Here is a 20,904-nt window from a genome sequence, read left to right as displayed (position 1 = left end):
CCTCTTTCTCTATCCTTTTTCTCTTTGTCATCTTCTTTTTTTGTTTTTCTTCTTTTCGTCTCTTTCTGTATTATTCTCTCTCTTCCTCCTCTTCTTTTATTATTCTTCTTCTTCTTCTTTTAAAATTTTCATTTAAATAATTATTCTCAAATCAATTTTTATCCATATTTCACTATTTTTATCCAAAAACACGACGAGAAGAGAAATAAAAAAATAAATTTTTTTTACAATATCATATTCTCAAACAAAAAATTCAAATCTCTAAAATTACAACAACAAGAATTCACCATTGATGGTCACTATAAAGCTTCAAATTTTGAATTCATTTTATGAATCTTACGAACTCGTGATTAGTTTGGATAGGTTGATCCTCCAAATGATTGAAAATGCAGTTTAAAGTTTATATCTCAATTTTAAGAGGGTTCAGTTAAGTTTATAATTGATTTTAGGAGAAATATAAGATTGAAACTCAAAAAAGGTAAAGTTTATGGAACTATATCGCAATTGTATTAAAGTTGAATTAGATATGTTTTATAATTGTATTAAAATCATGAACAATATATTTATAATACATATTGCAAACTTTACTCTCTTCTTAGTGATACCAACCAAATGATTTAGGTAACACACTTAATAATACATTTATAATACATGCACACTACATTTTTAATATATATTGCAAACATCACTCATGCTCTTAGTGATACAAACCAAAATAATTTATAACACATATAATACATGTTTTATTCATGAATAATACAAGTTTAATTCAGTCTATAGATTATTGTCTTGTCTTTCGTTAGTTATATTTTTCATTTATTCTTAATTTTCTCTTCTAATTCAACTTTAATATTGTGTATACACTTTTAATGCAAATTTAATTAATTTTGTAGTTTATTATTTGTTACTATTAGATTACTTGTTTAATTCATTTTTTATATAAGTTTAATTCACTTTGTAGATCATTGGCTGCTCTTTCATTAGTTACATTTTTTATTCGTGCTTAATTCTCTCTTCTAATTCAATTTTAATATTTGTGTAATACACTTTTAATACAAGTTAATTCATTTTGCAGTTTATTGGTTGATTTGTTACAATTGAATTACTTGATTATTTCATTATTGATACAAGTTTTATTTAGTTTACAAATCACATAATGCTCTTTAGTTTGCTACATTTTGCATTCATGTTTAATTCGCTTCTAATTCAACTTTAATATGTGTGTAATACATTTTTAATTCATTATGTTTATTATGATTAGATTATTACAATTGAATTACTTGATTATTTCATTATTGATACACGTTTTATTTAGTTTACAAATCACATAATGCTCTTTAGTTTGCTACATTTTGCATTCATGTTTAATTAGCTTCTAATTCAACTTTAATATGTGTGTAATACATTTTTAATTCAACTTTAATTCATTATGTTTCTTATGTTTCTTCATTTGTTATGATTAGATTACTTGTCTGCTCTTTCGTTGCAATTAGTTTGGATAGGCTGTTCCTACAAATAATTGAAAATATCTTTTGGAGTTTATATCTCAATTTTAAGAGGGTTTGATTAAGTTTAGAATTGATTTTAGGAGAAATACTAGATTGAAGCACGAAAAGGATGAAGTTTATGGAACTATATCGGGTTTGTATTAAAGTTGTGTTAGATATGTTTCATAATTGTATTAAAATTGTATAAAATTCATGAACAATACATCCTACATTTATAATACATATTGCAAATTTCACTCCCTTTTTAATTATATCAACTAAAACAATTTAGGTAACACACTTATAATATATGCACAATACATCTTTAATACATATTGCAAACATCACTTACGTTCTTAGTGATACAAATCCAAAATAACTTATAAGACACATATAATACCTGTTTTATTCATGAATATTACAAATTTAATTCAGTTTATAGATCGGTGTCTTGTCTTTCGTTAGTTATGTTTTTCATTCATTCTTAATTTTCTCTTCTAATTCAACTTTAATATCGTGTAATACAATTTTAAAACAAATTTAATTTATTTACTTGTTTAATATTTGTGTAATACACTTTTAAATACAATTTTAATTCATTTTGTAATTTATTGATTTGTTACGATTGAATTACTTGTGAAATTCATTGTTGATACAAATTCATTCAGTTTACATAGAATGTTATTTGGTTTGCTATATTTTGCATTCATATTTAATTCTCTACTAATTCAACTTTAATATTTGTGGAATACATTTTTAATGTAAATTTAATTCATTTTGCAATTTATTATGTCTCTTCATTTGTTACGATTAGATTACTTGCCTAATTAATTAATTATTGATACAAATTTTATTTAGTCTACGAATCATTAACTACTCTACAAAAGAAAATAGAGAGAGAAAGGGAAAAAAAGTAAGAGAAAGAGCAACAAAAAAAAAAGCAGCAAAAAGAAAAACAAAAGAGAAAGAACAACATAAAGAAAAAAAAGGGAGAAAGAGCGAGAGAGAAAAGGGAGAAAGATGCAAGAGAGAGACAAATCTAATAAAATATATAGTATTGTTATATATTGCTATAAATGGTAATAATTAAATAATATATTTAAAATAAATAATTATTTTTTAAAAGGGATCCACTCAAGTAATTAGTCCTATATTATATTATCTATCATATTAGGAGTATATAATATTATTTCACCTGTCTCAAAATATTTATCATATTTTATTTTTAGTAAGTTAAATTATATGTATCATAACCAACATATTAAGATTTAACAGTTTTATGTATAATTTTTAAATATTAAATTAATTTAACTTAAAAAAATAGTTAATTAAATTTTGAAAAACGAAATGTGATAAGTATTTTAGGACGAAGGCCGTATTAATGTAAGCAGGGGCGGAGCCAACCTTCTGTTAGGGGGTTCATTCGAAGCCCCTTCAACGGAAATTTTTACTATTTATATATAGTTAAAATTATTTTATATATATATATAATAGATGTCGAACCCCCTTTGATTAGTTCGTATGTTTAGTTCTACCATCTTATTAAAAAATCTGATTCCGCCACTGAATATAAGTGATAAGTGTTAAAAGGAAGTATTGTCATTGTCGGTGAGGTTGTCTAGACACAGACCACGTCATTGGTGCATTATTTTTACATCTTTCCAATTCTCACTAGCTACCATCCAACTACCTATTCTTTCTAATCTTTTTATTTTTACCTCCCCAACTACTTTTTTATTTTCTCGATTACTTAAATTTATAATCTCAGAATTGAAGGTGAAAGGTAAGTATAGTTCAAATGTATTAGTGATCTAAAGACAAGATTAAATAGATGCCTTAAATTAGGGTGCAATCACTTTGATTTATGTATTATCGATTAGATTAATTGATATTTAGTTTTTAAATATGCTGAGACATTTTTTATTGGTTATGATCTTTCATGATTCGGTTTTCGGTTTACCTAATAAGAAAATGTTTATAAAATAAATATATAACTTCTCCAATAATTTGACGCGACAAAACAATAATGTAACTTTACAGAATGACAAAAAATAGAAACAATAATAACTAATTAATATGAAATGAACTATACAAGTGCAATACAAAGAGAAATGATGTGATGTATAATAATGAAGCTCAGACCGAACTAGGTGGGAGGAAGGGTTTAACGGATCGAACCTTATCAATAAGGTGAAAATTTGCATAGTTATCAGTAAGTTATTAAAAAAATTTAGAAAATACATTTATTATTTTTACGAACAAATGATAATGTTTTCATTTATTTTTTAGGAAAAAGTTTACTTTTTAAATTTATAATACCCTTCGGGGTGGCCCAGTGGTTTGGGCTTGGGACTTTACTGTTGGAGGTCTCAAGTTCGAAACCCCTTGCCAGCGAAAGCAAGGGGTTTGCCTTCTGGGTCGAGCTCGTCACACCAGGCCTGCCTAGTGCGGGTTACCTCTCCTATGTGGTTTGCGAGCTATTGCATAGGAGCGGGGATTTTACCCTGTACGCACCAAAAAAATAGCGACTGTGGATTTTCCTTGTCATAAAAAAAAATAAATTATAATCAAATAGAAGCTCAATCTACCGCTAACTAAATTTCCATGGAATTTCATTATAGCAATCAAAAAAATATTTAGATAGTGACAAAAAGATATATGAAATATAAATTTCAGTGGTAGCAGCCCAGACAAAGTGCCAACCTTGCACTGTATTAAAAATTGTACAGTAATGTGCGTGTTGTTATTTTTGGTCATTATAATAAACAATTGAATAAAGGTGCGGTCATCAATACACATGCAATCTTCCATGGTATCGCTCAGTTGAATTTTTACTAACGAAATTTAAAATATGAAGTATTAAACGCTCAATAAAATCAATGAATTTATTAGCATGAATATACTCTTTAAGCAAAATTTATTGAATTTGATCAAATTAACATACAGATTACTAGCTCCGCTTCTCAGATCAGTCTTTTTTATTAGTAAAAACACTTCCCAACATATATATTTATGTTTTTTTCTGCACACTTTCTCACATGAGAGTATATTGATATTGTATCATTTACTATCCGACCTTGAAACAAATTTATTTCCACTTAAACGATTTAACAAATATACTTATATTTCCTTAATTATATCTTCCAACATAATTTCTCAAAAAAAAAATCGAATTTTAGTTTTGAATGGAAAGTTTTCTTCAGCCTTACGTCAAATAGTAAGACGTCAATGAGAATATATCAACTACTAAAAAAACAAAAAAAAAGTTATATACATGACTATTCAAGTTAGAATTCTCTTCTAATTTGTGTGTACACACTTGCTACATTTTAAATCATAAATTTGTTTCTACTCACTCATTCACCAAACTCTTGCATATTGTATAGTGACATAATATAAGCTACTCTTCTCCTTCTACTTTCTTTTCATAACATATCCCCAAACTTTTTTGCCCATCTTTGAGCAAAAAAAAATCAACAAAGTTGATAACTTTCTTGAAAAAAAATAAAATGGGGACTCCCTCACCCCCACATTCTCAATTCATTTTCCATATTTTTACTCTCCTTTTCTTGATTTCACTCGACCACTATTATTCTCAAGCTATGGCCAAAGACCAACTTTCTTGCACAATGTGCTCTTCTTGTGACAACCCTTGTCAGCCAATTTCACCCCCACCCCCACCCTCTTCATCTGGCTATATTTGCCCACCCCCGCCACCAGTTTATGTGTCACCCCCGAACAATGGTGGTGGATATGGTGGCGGAAACTATCCGCCACCGAATAATAACCCTTATGGGTACCCAACTCCACCACCCCCAAATCCAATTGTACCATATTTTCCTTTCTATTTTCACAGCCCACCACCACCTACCTCCAAATCCATTCAGCTAAAAAAACACCCTTGTCTCATTTTTGGTGTTGCAATTTTCTTCTTGCTTTAATTTTGAACCCTCTAAACAAGACTAGTTTCTTTATATGAAATTGAAGTTTATATTTTTCAGGTTTTGTACAATGTGCAGATATCAAGAAAGAAAGGCATAAGAGATAGAGCAGATGAACAACAAGTAGTGGAGTAGTAATAATTTTGGGGGGTCCCAATTATTTCCATAAAAAAAGAATGGATCTTGATTGATGAAAAAGCTAGCTGTTATTATTACTACTACTTTGTTTTCAACTTTTGGTGCTGTAAAAATAAAGTGGCTGTGAGAATTAGCACATTCTCATTGTTGTACACATGTACTTCTACAATGAATTAAGGATGGAGTCATAACTTCGATTAATTTCAAAAATATTGTATTTGTGCACTGTTATTTCTTTGAGATACTAACTTCTCTAGAATTCAAGTTTTTGTGTAAATATTTTTTAAAATTTTCCACTACATTAATTTAACGGCTTATAACATGTTAAGAATGCCATTTAATTTCTTTGTAAGTAGATTTTTACCATATTAGTACGTAAAACTTAAAACTCATTTCATTAATATTAATGTACACTTAGCATATTGTTACTTCTTTTTTATAATGTGGAGTTTGGTTGGCTTGAGGACCACTTGGGCACTCAGCTGGAAATGTATAAATCAACCTAAGGGGTAAGAAGACCAAGAAACTCTAAAGCCATCGTTTTTGTACCTATCTCCTCAAAACCCTAAAATGAACATATAAATATAGCAGCTTAATTTAGCAAATGATCAAAAGAAGTAAACACATTCCATAATGGTAGAAATTTCACCACCTCATTCTTGTAAATGAAGTACCTCTTCTTAAGCCAGAAAGCAACTACTATGATAATGCCAAATGAGGGGACAGAAAGATGGGAACAAGTGTATGTTTACACCAAGTAATGTCATGGAGAGCCCAGGTATGACTTGTACATTAACATGTATACATATATGATATATATATATCCACCACCACCAATATATCTAGGGGGAAATAGTAACTTATACAACACCAACTCTATCAAGAAATAGAAGAAAATATATGTAAAATCCGAACCTCCCCCAAATAGATGACAACTCTCTCTACACATTGTTTAAAGAGGATGTTTCTCCAATTTAAAACCACTCACTGACCTGCTAGCCAAACCTGGAAAGAATCAAACATTCAGAAACTACCACAAGTTTTAACTGCAATAAACCATTTTTGCTAAATCAAAGGCAAGGTTGACTAGTTTTACATCATTTAACACATCCTAATGCTAAATAATTTACACCATAAAACAGGTGCTCAAAAGAACAAAAGTCTTCAAAGGAAACCGTTGTCATCAGAGAGGAAATAATCATAAAAAAAGGGAACAATAACATACCCCATCAACTGAAGTTGAATCCTCCCGATGGAAGAGATATATCGGCCCCTCCAAATTCGAATTGATCTTCAATTAATGAAACCTGCACATCTTCCTCCTCCAACCAATAAGTTTCGAGGATCTTCACTGCTTTCTCATAGATTTCAGTGTTGTCATGGCTTTGGAGGTTTTCAATCTTTTCTAGACCTTCAGCCTCGTCAATTAACTGGGCATAAACATTCACACCTTCTGTGTTACCTAGATCCTTATCAGCTTCCCCAATCTTCAGAATATTCTCAAGCCCTTCCAAGCAGACTGTGACAATTCTTGGGTCAGGACATACCAGAAGATCACACAATGGTTTTATACAACCTTGGCTCACCAAGAACCTAGAAATCAATTTACATGTGAGCTTCAAACTAGATGTAAGGTTAACCAGATGAAACTGAATTTGCTAAAGGAACCATACTTGATTTGATCATGATTTCCACCGGACGTAGCATTTGAAATTCCCCAAGCAGCCTCTTTCTTTATTTCAAATTCAGCATTTTGTAGCAGATATACAAGAGGGGCAATAATGCCAGCCTCGATCACGATCTATTTCAATTAAACCCCTTTCAGTATCATTATACATAACTGAATCTCATTGAAAAGGTTCTCTTTCTTCACTTATTTTCAGTTGTCTGTCAATTGACAAAAGAAGCACAAAATGTCAATTACCATACAACGTACCTGAATTTGATTTCGATTACCAGCTGTAATGTTCGAGATTGTCCAGCAAGCTTCCTTTTTAATGCTTTTTTTGTAATTTTGCGTCAACAGGTTAACAAGGCAGGGAAGAGCATGATGGTCAATCATAACCTAAACAATATGGATTCATCAATGTCCACCAAAAAAGAATCCAGCTGATAAATTAGGTAGGACATAATTTTCTTCAACAACCAAAAGATGTAGTTTTTGAGTCCATTGTGTTTCCACTACATCTGAGAGGTAGCAAAAATGGAAGGTTGCAAATAACTCCTCACTGACAGAGAGCATACCTCTGCGATAGTACAATATGCCCTATTAGAGCTTCCCCACCTTGGTAGGAGAATAACAGGATAGCAAAGAAGTTAACTCAATTTCACTCATCTTACATTTCAGGGACCAAAAATTTAAAACCTCTACCCTATTTTTTCCCCTACAGAACAAATAGAGATGGAACACCATTTGTTCCCGTAAATATGTTGCAACAGAATTATGTGGTGCAACACTATCCCAGTGGGCAGTTGAGCAATGGAAAGTTTATTCTAAAAATAATCATAACAGTCAAACACCACTAACCCCCTACTCAGGTAGGCAAATGTGAAAACTGAAGTGCACGGATGAATTAGTGAAGACTTTTTTTTTTATGACAATTAGCGAAGACTTTAGTTAGCAACCTCTCTTAAACATGGTAGAAAATTGATGAGAACTAATTGACTAGCCCAACCTTTACTTCGTCTTTTCTTTCATATTATGATTATGATATAGTTGACTATCAGAATTATTACAAAAATTGAATTATCATTGACTAAAGCTAGATTCAAGTATATTTTTTATCTGATCTACAATAATTTACCTAACGAAAAGAAGAAGAAGATACATCTGACGTACTGATGGATTAGATATTGAGAATTCATGTTTACACAGCGACTCATTTAAGAACGAGAAGAAGGAAAAACGAAAAAAAAATCAAACATGAAGAATTGGCTAAAGCAGAGAATCTTATATATATATATATATATATATATTGTACATGGGAGGATGATAAATACCTGAGTTTGGATATCGTCTCCTGTTACAATGTTACCAACAGTGCGCAAGGCAGGAATGAGAACAGATGGTGAAGAATGACTACTCACAAAAAGAAGATGAAGGCAGTAAGAAACATATGATTTTAACATATCGAAAGCCTAAGACAAATCCCCCAAAGTAAGATCTATGACTCACAGTAGCAGCTCAACAAGGCGGGAACACACTCCAGCTTCAATAACAGCCTGGATTTTGTCATTAGTTCCATCAGAAAGATATGAAAGAGCCCAGCATGCATCTGTCAAGACTTCTTCATCATTTGAGTGGATAAGGCGACCAAGAGTGGGGAGTGCCACTTTTGTCTGCGCGATGAATTTTAAAAGGCATAATCTTCAAAAGTAATATAAATATCTGAAAAGATTAAACAAACTTTATCTTTAAAGTCAAACCTGCTCAAACTGCGGCTGAGGTTTTCCCCTACAAAAGTTTGACAATGTCCAGGTAGCATTTCTCAACATAGATAGCTTTGCCTGCTCATTAAATTGTGCCAGCAATGCCACTAAAGCTCCATGGACAAGCACAAGGTCACGATACTTGGGTGAGTCACCAGCAATATTTCCCAAAGCCCAAACTGCCTATAAAAGTAAAAAAATTAAGAACATCAAAATAAAAGAACTTTTAACTTTTCAGAAATAAATTGGCATATTTGGTGCCTCATAGACATAATATCAGGGGAATCTTAGTAGCTAAGTTGGTTGAATACTTGAACTTCCATCTTGTCGGTGAGGGTTTGATTTCCACTTTGTAATCCCCTCCCCCATTTCTCCTTCCCATACCCCCAATTTTTTTTTAGAAAAAATAGACATAATATTATGACAATTATAAGAAGAAACATGAAAGCCTAGCACTCTTATATTTAAAGTTTTACCTGTTCACGGACATCATCGCTTGGTGAACTTAGAAGTCTGATGAAAATTGGAACAGCACCATAATCAATCACAACTTTAGTGTTTTCTGATGTACCAGATGCAATATTTGTAAGAGCCCACGCTGCCTCAAACTAGATTATAGGATGCCAAAGATGTAAACATTAGAAATAAAGATGAACTACAAAACAAAAAACAAAAAAGCAATAGATTTTGTAAAAAAACCTGCAGTTGAGGATAGTCATCTCGAGCAAGAAATTCAACAAAGCGAGGAACTACCCCAGACTGTATCACTTCCTCTATAGGAGGATTGCGTTCTACCAAAACAACCAGAAGTGAAAACGCATACTAATTAAGACACAAATATACAGAGAGGAAAAACATTCATTGTCAAGGTGATCAAACAGAAATACATTTAGGAAAAAGCAAAGCAACACTGACCAATTGAAAGCAGTTTCCGGAACTGTGTTGTGCATTCAAGTTGCAAACTGCTGTCATCAGACCAAACCCCAGCAATCAATTCAGGAAGAGTCTCCAGCTGAAAGGTTATAAACCAATAAAATCAAATCAGATAAGTCTGTTGCTAGAGCAACATGATATTATTTTTGGCGCAATGCTACTCCTCCATCGCTATAAGGATGATTGTATTTGAAGTAGACGTCAACTAATCTAATTTTTCAGTGTATAGATTTCTTCCTTTTTCTTAAATAGAATTTTTCAAGTACTTGTTTGACTCTTCAAATAGTGGTTGTGTCATTTTTGTTTTGCGGACAAGGGAGAAACAAAGCAGACTGTATATTTAAACTCCTCAGCTTTCATACCTAACTATCGAAAATATTATGCTTCTCTAACAAGTAAAAAAGTTATCCTTAAGAACTGAGTGAAGCAAGTAATTAACGAAAAATAACAGTACCCAATTATGCTCGAAAGGATGAACACCGAGTAAACATTGATTGCACTAGCAATTCAAATAAAAGATTGTATCCATCAAGGAAAAATGAGGCTAAGAACTGAATGAAGAAAGAATGAACACTGAGTAAACATTGATCGTGCTAGCCATTCAAATAGAAACTGAATGCAATAAGGATTGGATAAGTGAGCCTAAGAACTGAATGAAGCAAGTAATTAACGAAATTATATGCTAGAAAGGATAAATACCAACTAGTTTTGATCGCAGTTGCAATTCAAATAAACAATTGAATCCAATAAGGATTAGTGAGGCTGAGGCTAAGAACTGAATGGAGCAAGTAGTTAATACAAGTAGCAAATTAAGCTGGAAATGGTGAACACTAAGTAAAAATTGATAGCACTTGCAATTCAAATAAAGCAACTGAAACCAATCACAATATCTGCATCATACGACTGAGAGTAGTTAACAAAAAATGCACGCTGCTGAGTAAGCTCAAAGAGACGAAAGATGAATTAGTCTTGATCGCACTTGCAATTCAAATAAACAATTGAATTCAACAAGGACAAGTAAGGCTAAGAACTGAATAGAGCAAGTAATTAATACAAGTAGCAAATTAAGCTGGAAATGATGAACACTGTAAAAATTGATAGCACTTGCCATTCAAATAAAACAACTGATTCCTATGACACTATCTGTATCATCATACAGCTGAGACATGTTGTGAAAGGTGATCGCCTCATCATCAATGGCAAGAGGTGAGGCAAGGCGACCCTTCAGCGCCTATTATCTTTGTGGCGAGGCGATCTACAAAAGGCAACGCCATGGCGACAAAGGTGTCACTTTTTGTATTTTCGTAAAAAAAAAAAAAGGCAACCAATTTAGGGTTTTGAATGAAAGTTACCTATTTCAAAAAATATATACATAGGGTTTTAAAAGTTAAGGTAATTTTAGGGTTTTCTTTCCAAATTTGCACAGTTGCACTCTTAAACTGCAACTGTGACTCCAACCCATCAACTCGACTAGACTTCTCCAGTGAGGCAGTGACCGGTCAGACTTTTCCGGCGACTCCAAAGTTCAACCACTATGTATTTCTTCTTTTCTTCTTCCTCTGTTTCGTTTCCCTTCTTCTTCTTCTTCAGACTTCAAAGTTACTTCTATTGAGATTTTGATTATTTATATATGCAACTAAATATTTTAATTTTTTGGTATTAATTGGCGCTGCACTTTGGTGAGGCAGACCCTTGTTGCCTGTCTTTTGCAGTCCAAAACACTGGGCAGAGAGTAGTTAACAAAAAATGCATGTTGCTGAGTAAGCTCAAAGAGATTAAAGATGAATTAGTCTTGATTGCACTTGAAATTCAATTAAACAATTGAATCCAATAAGGATAAGTGAAGTTAAGAACTGAATGAAGCATTTAAATAACGAAAAATACAAGTAGCCGATTATGCTAGATAGGATGAACACCGAGAGTAAACATTGATGCACTTGCAATTCAAGCAAATAATTGAATTCAATAAGCATAACTGAATCTAAGAACTAAATAAAGCATTTAAATAACGAAAAATACAAAGTACCGAACTAAGCTCGTAAGAAAGAACACCGAGTAAACACTGATCACGGTTAAACTTCAAATAAATAATTGAATCAATTAAGCATAATTGAGGTTTAGAACTGAATGAAGCAAGTAATTAAACGAAAAATTCAAAGTACCGAATTAAGCTCATAAGGACACACACCGAGTAAACATTGATCGCACTTGCAAATTCAAATCAAACAACCAAATTCGATCAAAATATATGTAGCTAAGCAACTAAAAGTTAATCAACGGGAAAAATCTATACCTTCTTATCGAGGTGAGAAACAGCAGCAGTGCTAGGAAACTGCTGAGCTTGTAGTAAACCTTCACGACGCTTCTTAAGCAAACTCTCTTCTCTTTTACTCTTCCGGATCTCCACCATGTTATCTTCCCTTCTTCTCCGTCCTTCCTCCGCATCGACGGCAACTTTGTACCTGCTCCGGCGAGCCTCCGTTCTCGAGTTCGGCCTCAGTGACATAGCTCCGGTGAATCAAAATTCTGAACTCAAATCAATTATCGATAATCTCTACGAACAAAATTCAGTTTGAGGAATTCAAAATGAGAATTAGAGTTTTGTTAAATAGGAAAATGAGGAAGAAGACAATAGAGAGAGGAATCAGGGTTTGGAAAAAAATTGTTGTGTTTCTACCAAAAAAAGGTTTTGTTTCAACCACCACTGTGCTTTTGGAAAGTAGCCTTTATTATGCCGTTATCTACTATATTGCCACTGCTTCGTTTTTCTAATTAGTGAGCTGTCATATTTTATTTCTTAATTAATTAGACCTAACATAGCCATATTAGACGTTAATACTAGTTTTAGTATGATGTCTGGAAATGTGATAAATGCATTAGGATGGTAATAAAACCTACTTTAATGTGTAATGATCAACAACAATAACGACACAAGTATATCATAATTGTACAAAAAAAAATAGTACTATGAGTGATTGTTTCTGATAAACCCTTGATTCAAATAGTAAAACATATCAAAATTACTATGTAAAAAAATACATCAAATCGAAAATAACAAAGATAACAATTAATGCATAATGATCATGACATGCAAATTAATGTACTAACTATTTATCATATAATAATAATAAGGGAGATAACAAAAAAATATCAAATCTTAATTGCTCTATCTGATAAAGGTGTGTGAAGATAAACTAGTTAATTAAAAGTAAAGATTTAATTTGCTTCACTATAGCAGCCTATAATGCAGCTGATAATATGCCACCAAATATATCCATATACATCACTGTATCGATCGGATACATTACTTTACGCGATGTATCGGTTGACGGATTGTTATTGGGCCATTCCACAATGCTTTGTGCAAATTCTGTATTGGGTATTCCAGAGTTGCAATTCATGAAACTCAAGCCCATTATGGTGAACAGTTTGAGCCTAAATTACACCCCCACATGACATCTATTTTTTTTCTTTAGATGGAGTCAAAGATCAATAAATTAAGATGTGGAATGAAGAAAGAAAAAATATGTGACATAAAATATTACTCTAGACAGTGTTATATATATATATACTAGGGTGGAGAGGCCCGTGCTTCAGTAAAAATATTATGGTTGTAAAAATATTGTAATATTAATGAATCAAGGGTTAGGGTGTTTGTAAAAGATAGATAATACGATCTATTATATTACGTACTATTAGAAATATTCAGAATATGTACAATAGACATACTAACTAATGTAATATAACCAAAATAATATAGTACATGTTGCAGTTTTGGTATATAAGATTAGCATGTCATTGTCTATCATATTTAGAGGACACTGCAGTTTGCTTGTCCATAGCTAATCTTCCTGATGCAAAAAACCAGAGCATAGGGAGAGTCATTCATTATATTGTCCCTAGCATAAGGAGAAGTGACAAAATGGTGTGTGGGAGTTCCTGTAATTAGGCAGTTTAAAGTATGTTAGAAAGTGCAAATATGGCAACAGATAGCAAAGAAATTTTAATAAAGGGAGCAATTAGAAAGGAAAGCATGGAGTCAGTATACAACGCATAGATTTGCTGTTGAATCTGTGTGTGATTGGCCTAATAGTCTACGGTGAATGAGGTTAGCTAGTAGACAGAAACCTTGTTTCTATTATTCCTATTGATAACGGTGTATTATAGTGTATGACATTATAAGAAAGCAGAATAAGGAAAATGTACAAGAATGTATGCAGTGCAAGGTATGCAGAGAAACATGTAAATAGGCTTATATTGCAGTGTGAAATGACAAGCATTAACGCAAGAGCAAAGGGAGGGTACAATTTTATGCTATCAGAAAGACACAGCAGACAAAAGGATTTGTTTGACCGTCATTTATTTGAATGGCAGCAACATTATTCATAATAAAATGTCAAAAGTCTAATTCTGTTTTTTATAGTTGAAAGCTAGTTTCATTGGATGTGAGTTGAGCTGCTGCAAGTAGTACAAATAGGAAGGAGTAAAAAATTGGTGTCAGTGTGCAAAAGAGCTGGTGCTAACTGTGAAGCAATGAATTTGGTGAATTCTTGTAACTAAAATAAGCTAATTGAACAGTCAACATGAGAGGACGAAGTAAAAATAAATTGTCAACCAATTGATTTGAGCATGGATATGAACATGGATAAAGTGTTTTTAGCCCGGAATTAATGTGAGAGTGTGCAATGTTATGTCAGACATAAACAAAACCAAATTGTGAGATTTGAAAGCAGATAAGAGCAAGTGCAAAAGCAGTAGTATAACATAAGTATGACACTTACAATGTTTTACAGGACCTATGTGGATACGTGTATGAAAGAAAGTAAACTACAGCTAAAAGTACAGATTTTTAGCAGCAATTTTTGGAGTAAATGTAAATATGTGGAAGTCATAATCATTTTGAGCCATAGTTTGGTGTGAAAGTGAGATGTAGACTGACCTGTTACACCTTTTTGGTTGGTGTGGGTGGTTCAAATTTTCCCAGTGCATTTGAAGGAGCAGCTGCAGCAGTTGTTGCCATCACTTCTACCTCACTTATTTCCAAATGCTTTATCTTTTTAGAAGTCCTATCAGTAGCGCTCTGTGGAATATGTTGTTTTTCCATGTAGGAAAGAATGGACAAAGTTGTAGTCGTGGTATTTGAGCTGCTCCAAGATGACTTCCGTAGCTGAATTTCAAATACTTTGCTTGACAACATCTCATGGACATGATTAAGAGACAATGATTGTCGCTGTAAATGTAACAAGTTAGAACAAACAGTTTAGAACAAAGCATATGTGGTCAAGTGTTTATGCTGAAGATATATGGTATTATGACAATAAGTGTGTACAAGTAGCTAGTCGAAATAAGAGATAACCTTAGTGCAAGTTATGTCAAATATGTCTTCTGCTGTCATGGACAGTAATTTTTCTCCTAATTCAGCAGAGATAGATGATGTGGTTGTAGCAGTATCGTCAATAAGATCAATTTGGAAGCTACAGCTGAAATGAGGGGAAGTTTGAAATATGTGTATAATATACGCTATATTTTGTAGAAAGTGTAAGTTAGAAGTCAAAAAAGTATAGTACCGAGGCACTAAGGATGTTTTCCGATTGCATTTTGGACAGTCAAAATCCTTTCTATCCTTTGTTCGCTTCTTCTGTTTGCATCCTGAGCATTCAAGCACACAAAAGTCTTGGAACTCATCTAATATGGCCATCTCTGCTTGAACATAGAACACTCCCATCTGTGGGAAGTTTTGAGTATTTAGGCAAAGCTATAGAATGAGAAAATGAATAAGGATACTGTCAAATGAGCAGGTTCAAGTATGACTTACGGAAGGTGCTGATGAGATTTCTGCAATAGAGATAAGTTGTTGGCCAGAAGGGGTGACTATCATGGGAGCGATAGATGAGCTTGTTGAGGTTGTATCTGATGGAGAACTTAACAACATTGTTTTGTTTTCTTTTGCCCTATTGTTAGAACAAATAATATGTTTAGTAGGTTCTTTACATGCGAAGTAAAGGTATAGAATAATATGAAATGTGAGTACCAGTTGAGGAGTGCAACTGCCTGGGGGTAATTTGGATTCACCCGTACTGTGGAATTGTACCTAGTCTGCAGTGACAGCCCTGTACAACACATAAGTTGTATATTGTTTTGTTATAATATAAAATTATGTTGGTAAGAAGTTGAGTGCATACGTACCTTGATAAGTAGAGATTCCTATACTTCTTCCAAAGATTACAAGGAGATCTGTCTCTGTTGCCATTTTTGAGGAAATTTCGTGTCCTTCTATTTCTCCGAAATCCTCCCATAGAGTGAAGAGGAACTGATTTTGCCTGAGAGTGCAGAACATAAGGACAAAAGAGTAAGGAGTATGATAATGCCTAGATAATAATTGATGATGTGAGTAGAGAAATGCAAAAAGTGGTTACTTATTCAAAATATTTGCAGAAAATGGGAAAGCAGAATGTCAAATGTTATACTTAATGATTGTCACAAAGGGTAATTTCTCGACACCTATGATGACTGCGACCGGCGTTTTTTTGAGGACCACAACGAAGAACGACTGCCAGTACATCTGCGTATATAACACATAATGAAATGTTGCAAGTGTTGTGCAGCAGTAAAGATGTGTATTTCAGTCTGATAACAGCTAGGACGATCGATGTACCTATTTCAGCAGGAGAATCAACCATCAGATGAGGAATGCGGTCAAAGCTGGTGATATTCAGGTTGGTTGGCGGTGGAAGCGGCTTTTCAACTTCATTAGATGGTTTGATTTGTTCAATTACTGTTTCTTTGTCAAGAATCCAGTAAAATTGATGTATTGGCTTGCCGTATGAGGTTGGTGAGACTTTTACTCTTGCAGTAGAGATGAGGTACGTATTGAAGAGTTTAAGTGTAGCTGCATACTGCTCGATTTCATCAGTGTACATAACGGCCCTAATTTGGCATTCCTGAAAGTAAGAGTTATAGAAAGTTGACATTAACTAAGTTGAGAGGAAAAGAGCAATAGCTATAACATAAAATATACTAATGAGGTGACCTGTTCATCTTCCAAAATTAAATTTTGGAATGTACATTTCTTGTCAAGGCTTTCTCGGGGGCGTCCTATTTCGACAATTTGAACTTTGCAAATCCAATCTCGTGTTGCTGGTTCTATTTGGTCGATGTTCAGTCTTAGTACCATGGTTGTAGGAAATATAGGTAACCAAATAGTAGTATCTGCAGGATAACATGAATATTAAGTCAAAGTAGTTGTGTTGTTGTGTTTTTATGAAGAGGGCTGATTAAATTACGGAAAAATGAGTTGAATGAAAGCAGCAGTGTGGAGTAAAATGGACCTTGTAGCTGCATAAATGAGCTTTTGATGTAGTAACAAAGCACTAACAAACTCTTGTAACAGCAAGTTAGGACAAACACTGAAGCTAAAGTACAAACTCATAAAGGATGACATAGGATGTATCATACTATTTACTTTTGTTGCTATGTTGATCTGGTAAGCATTTATGTGTTATTAGTTTTTTGTCAATGATGAGGTACAACTGTACAATTGTAGAATGCAAAAGTAGGACATTGATAATTAGATACAAAGAAAGCACCTACAGCCAAAATGACGAAACAAAGTATACTACTTAAGAGTTGTACCTCTTACTATTGGGTCGTATGAGATCTAAACTGTGGAAACCTAATAAACTTTGTATGTTCCCAAAAAAAAACAAAGTGAAGAACAAATGAAAAGGAAAACAACAATGTTGTCATAGTAGAAGTAGAGTGATGTGTAAATCTGTTAGGGCCCTTTAGTGGAGCTCAATGAAGACATAAAATCATTTGGCCGGCATTATTAATGTGCAAAGTACAATTGGACAAATCTTTTTTCACAGAAGATCTGTTACAGCGACAGAAAATGTTGCACAATATGAAAAACTTTACTGAAGCGAGTATGTGATGGCTTATGTATGACTTAGTATCATCAAAGATATAGTTTGTAGAAGAGACCTAATTTGTCACATTTATATCCAAAGGCAGCATTTAGTCTTACGCAAAATGTTTCCTATTTTTCATAGAAACTCAATTTTCATGTGACAATTTAAAATTTCAATAAAAAGAAACCAAAAAAAAAGACAAAACAAAACAGCTATGCTGCAGATATTTTGATCATGTTGGACATGAAGCTAAAAGCAAACTGCTGGACCTATGGTATATCTATGGAAGATTGAATGTAGCTAATAACTGTAATTTGTATCAATTTTTATTTTCTGTTTTGGTGAGAAGCAGAATCTGCAAGAAAAAATGAAAATGGGAAGAGGGAAAAGATGAAAAGGGAAGAAATAATACCTGAGAAAGGGAGCAAAAATTTATCTTGAGTGAAAGGCTAGTAAATTTATGTTGTATGAGTAATATATATATAAGGGTAATATTATATATTATTGTATATATATATATATATATATATATATATATATATATATATATATAAATATGTATTACCTTATCCTTATCCAATTTGTTATTTTTATTTATTTTAGAAATATAGAAATAGAAATTATAAAGGACAAAAAAATTACATGTGTCTTGTTAGAAATTCATGGGGTTTTAGTTGCCAATGAAATGGTGCCAAAAAAGACAGTAAATCAGTACATTTGGTAGTCCAAAAAGAGACAAAATCATTACCTTTGACTACCTAATGTAATGATTTTGTTTGTTTTTGGGCATTATTTCAATGGCAACCAAAGTTGCATGAATTTTGAAGAAGACAGTTGTAGTTTAATGGTTCTTTCTAAATAACGAAAAAAATTATCTATCTATCTATCTATATATATGTATCTCTCTCTCTCTCTCTCTCTCTCTATATATATATATATATATATATATATATATATATATATATAGACACTGTCACACACACATCAAACGATGTGTCATCTGGTTAGTATCGTAGCAAAAATAGTATAGGATTAGCGTTTTGTTTCTACTGTAAAATTGAATGTAGGAACTGTTAGGCTAAAGGTAGATAATGCATTTTCGTAAAAGTAAAATACATTTGAATGCCTAATAAGTTGACAAGCACACAGACATTACTACTGCCTTTGCTTTTTCTTTGACTACATGCGAAAGTTGAATGGTACTCCTTGTAGCTTTCTCCTAAAGTAAGGGAAATTCATTAATGTGTATTTCACATTATTAGGGACTTTAAATGTGAATGATTTGAGCCTATATGATTAGAGGGACTTTAGTGGTAGACAGCCGAGGGCAAGTATTTAGCGAAGTTCTTTTATTGAAGGTAATATCTTGGTGTTCAATTAGGGTCAGTGAAGACAGAATAACATAGTACAATGTAGACTGAAGAATACAGCAGAACAGTAACAGAGGAAAAAAAAATATAGAGCAGGAAAATGCAGAAACTTACGTTTGTCAGTCAGAAGTTTGTTCTTTATTTCACCAGCTGAAGAAGTGTGAGTTAGAAAATCCTACATAAGGTGTAGCAAGTATGCAGTGTATTAGTTTAAACTATGCAAAAGCGAAGATTCAAATGAAGATTGTATTCTTCAGACCACTGTAATTAACTACAAGGTCAAATGACAGCCTAGCAACAGTAGAGCATATATCAAAAGGCAGATATGTGGTAAAGGCGCAAATAGCAGCCGTGTGTGAGGGTGAAGCATATATGTGGTTAATACATTGGGTAAAGTTGTTGGATCTTCGGATAATTGTCAAAGTTAACTGTCTCTTTAGTGTAGAGGACTTGGAGAAAGAAGAGCATCTTGTTCTTTCAGCTAAACTACTGTAGTTTATTCTGCAAATGAAGAAGTTGTTGTTTCCTGTTGAATTATCTTTCATTGACCTATTTAGTACATATTTGTTGTTGAATTATCTTTCATTGACCTATTTAGTACATATTTGTTGTGGACATCAGCAATGTACAAATCCCAGAAGGAGTAAGACATAGAGTGGAGTTTTCGTCTAGTTTGACACGACATATATACTGCAAATCAATACTAACCAAGGCAACTAACGAAAAAATTGACTGACATTTGCACATTAGTACAGGGAACTCCTACAGTATATTACATTGATTTGTTTAGAGGGCATTACCTTTATATCATATAAGCCATTTAGGTATAATTACATTTGATAAGAGCCCTTTTGTTCCCACTGAAATGAATATAGAGAGTAGAAGAGAATGACTAAATATACAGTAAGATTTGCTTATGTAAAACGACATGAACTTAGTAGCCAATTTTTTCAGTTGTCAAAGAGAAACAAGTTGAGCTATGGGTTGAATGCCATAAATAAGAACAGAAATCTAAGAATAAGTGTCAGAAATCATTTGTACCTGCTTGGTCTGAATGGTGTCTTTTATTTTCTATGTTGGAAACATTGGTATTCATTTTAGCAGAACCACCAGCAAAAGGCGTGAGATGCAATGTCCGGACATCAGGAGAATTAAGCAGATTCATTTTTGTAGGAATGAAGTGTGTGTTACTACTGCCTGCAGCTACAGTGATGTGACCATGTTAATCGTAGAGTTTGAAATGAAAAACAAAGGAATACAAACCACATCCACTGCGTGCAATTACCATATCAGTGTCTACCACATTCCTAGTTCAATAGAAATACCTAAGAGTTAGCTTTAGGTCTAAAGCGAAGCATGATTTTGCGTGTTTTTTGGCATTATTTGATTAGCAACTAAAACAACATGAATTTTGAAGAAGACAGTTGTAGTTTAATTGTTGTTTCTAAATAAGGGGAAAAATATTTATCTATCTATCTATCTATCTATCTATGTATATATATATATATATATATATATATATACACACACACAAACACACACACACACACATATGAAATGGTGTGTCATCTGGTTAGTATGGTAGGAAAAATAGTATAGGATTAGCATTTTCTTTTGACTGTAAAATGTAATGTAGGAACTGTTAGGCTAAAGGTAGATAATGCATTTTGCTAAAAGTCAAATACATTTGAATGCC

General features: G+C 32.8%; 3 protein-coding genes across 3 annotated transcripts; 1 reads left to right on the top strand and 2 right to left on the bottom strand.

Annotated features, from left to right (window-relative positions):
* The first annotated feature begins 5,089 nt into the window (after positions 1 to 5,089).
* Positions 5,090 to 5,563, top strand: LOC125812865 (leucine-rich repeat extensin-like protein 6). Its single transcript, XM_049492320.1, has 2 exons — positions 5,090 to 5,314; positions 5,489 to 5,563. Exons 1-2 carry the CDS (start codon positions 5,090 to 5,092, stop codon positions 5,561 to 5,563), a joined length of 300 nt encoding a protein of 99 aa, XP_049348277.1.
* Positions 5,564 to 6,200: 637 nt separating this feature from the next.
* LOC125812878 (importin subunit alpha) lies at positions 6,201 to 12,573 on the bottom strand. The gene is made up of 11 exons (XM_049492336.1): positions 12,222 to 12,573; positions 9,911 to 10,007; positions 9,695 to 9,786; positions 9,472 to 9,603; positions 8,993 to 9,178; positions 8,742 to 8,905; positions 8,567 to 8,645; positions 7,503 to 7,631; positions 7,240 to 7,367; positions 6,792 to 7,159; positions 6,201 to 6,571 (listed from the first exon to the last, which is right to left on the bottom strand). The coding sequence occupies exons 1-10, from the start codon at positions 12,432 to 12,434 to the stop codon at positions 6,796 to 6,798; spliced, it is 1,584 nt and encodes a 527-aa protein (XP_049348293.1). The 5' UTR covers positions 12,435 to 12,573; the 3' UTR covers positions 6,201 to 6,571; positions 6,792 to 6,795.
* A 2,297-nt stretch (positions 12,574 to 14,870) lies between these two features.
* On the bottom strand, positions 14,871 to 17,102 carry LOC125812926 (replication protein A 70 kDa DNA-binding subunit B-like). The gene is made up of 9 exons (XM_049492397.1): positions 16,959 to 17,102; positions 16,584 to 16,869; positions 16,399 to 16,490; positions 16,115 to 16,247; positions 15,960 to 16,038; positions 15,744 to 15,879; positions 15,496 to 15,653; positions 15,285 to 15,408; positions 14,871 to 15,158 (listed from the first exon to the last, which is right to left on the bottom strand). The coding sequence occupies exons 1-9, from the start codon at positions 17,100 to 17,102 to the stop codon at positions 14,871 to 14,873; spliced, it is 1,440 nt and encodes a 479-aa protein (XP_049348354.1).
* Positions 17,103 to 20,904: the final 3,802 nt, after the last annotated feature.

Source organism: Solanum verrucosum, unplaced genomic scaffold (genome assembly GCF_900185275.1).
Source record: "Solanum verrucosum unplaced genomic scaffold, falcon-dt-bn FXZP01000144.1, whole genome shotgun sequence".
Taxonomy (NCBI): Eukaryota; Viridiplantae; Streptophyta; class Magnoliopsida; order Solanales; family Solanaceae; genus Solanum; species Solanum verrucosum.
Note: the sequence above shows the minus strand (reverse complement) of the source record. Positions and strands in the feature narration are given on the sequence as shown.

What these genes read in the sequence shown, in the direction of transcription:
- LOC125812926 (XM_049492397.1), bottom strand. Translation starts at nt 17,102, where the DNA reads ATGGTACTAAGACTGAACATCGACCAAATAGAACCAGCAACACGAGAT. An exon ending in TGATTCTCCTGCTGAAATAG is followed by an intron (nt 16,491 to 16,583) that starts GTACATCGATCG and finishes TTATATACGCAG; the next exon opens with ATGTACTGGCAGTCGTTCTT. An exon ending in GCAGTTGCACTCCTCAACTG is followed by an intron (nt 15,880 to 15,959) that starts GTACTCACATTT and finishes TTCTAACAATAG; the next exon opens with GGCAAAAGAAAACAAAACAA.
- LOC125812878 (XM_049492336.1), bottom strand. Translation starts at nt 12,434, where the DNA reads ATGTCACTGAGGCCGAACTCGAGAACGGAGGCTCGCCGGAGCAGGTAC. An exon ending in CCGGAAACTGCTTTCAATTG is followed by an intron (nt 9,787 to 9,910) that starts GTCAGTGTTGCT and finishes TTGTTTTGGTAG; the next exon opens with AACGCAATCCTCCTATAGAG. An exon ending in GAGACGATATCCAAACTCAG is followed by an intron (nt 7,632 to 8,566) that starts GTATTTATCATC and finishes CATATTGTTTAG; the next exon opens with GTTATGATTGACCATCATGC.
- LOC125812865 (XM_049492320.1), top strand. Translation starts at nt 5,090, where the DNA reads ATGGCCAAAGACCAACTTTCTTGCACAATGTGCTCTTCTTGTGACAAC. An exon ending in CACCACCCCCAAATCCAATT is followed by an intron (nt 5,315 to 5,488) that starts GTACCATATTTT and finishes TATATTTTTCAG; the next exon opens with GTTTTGTACAATGTGCAGAT.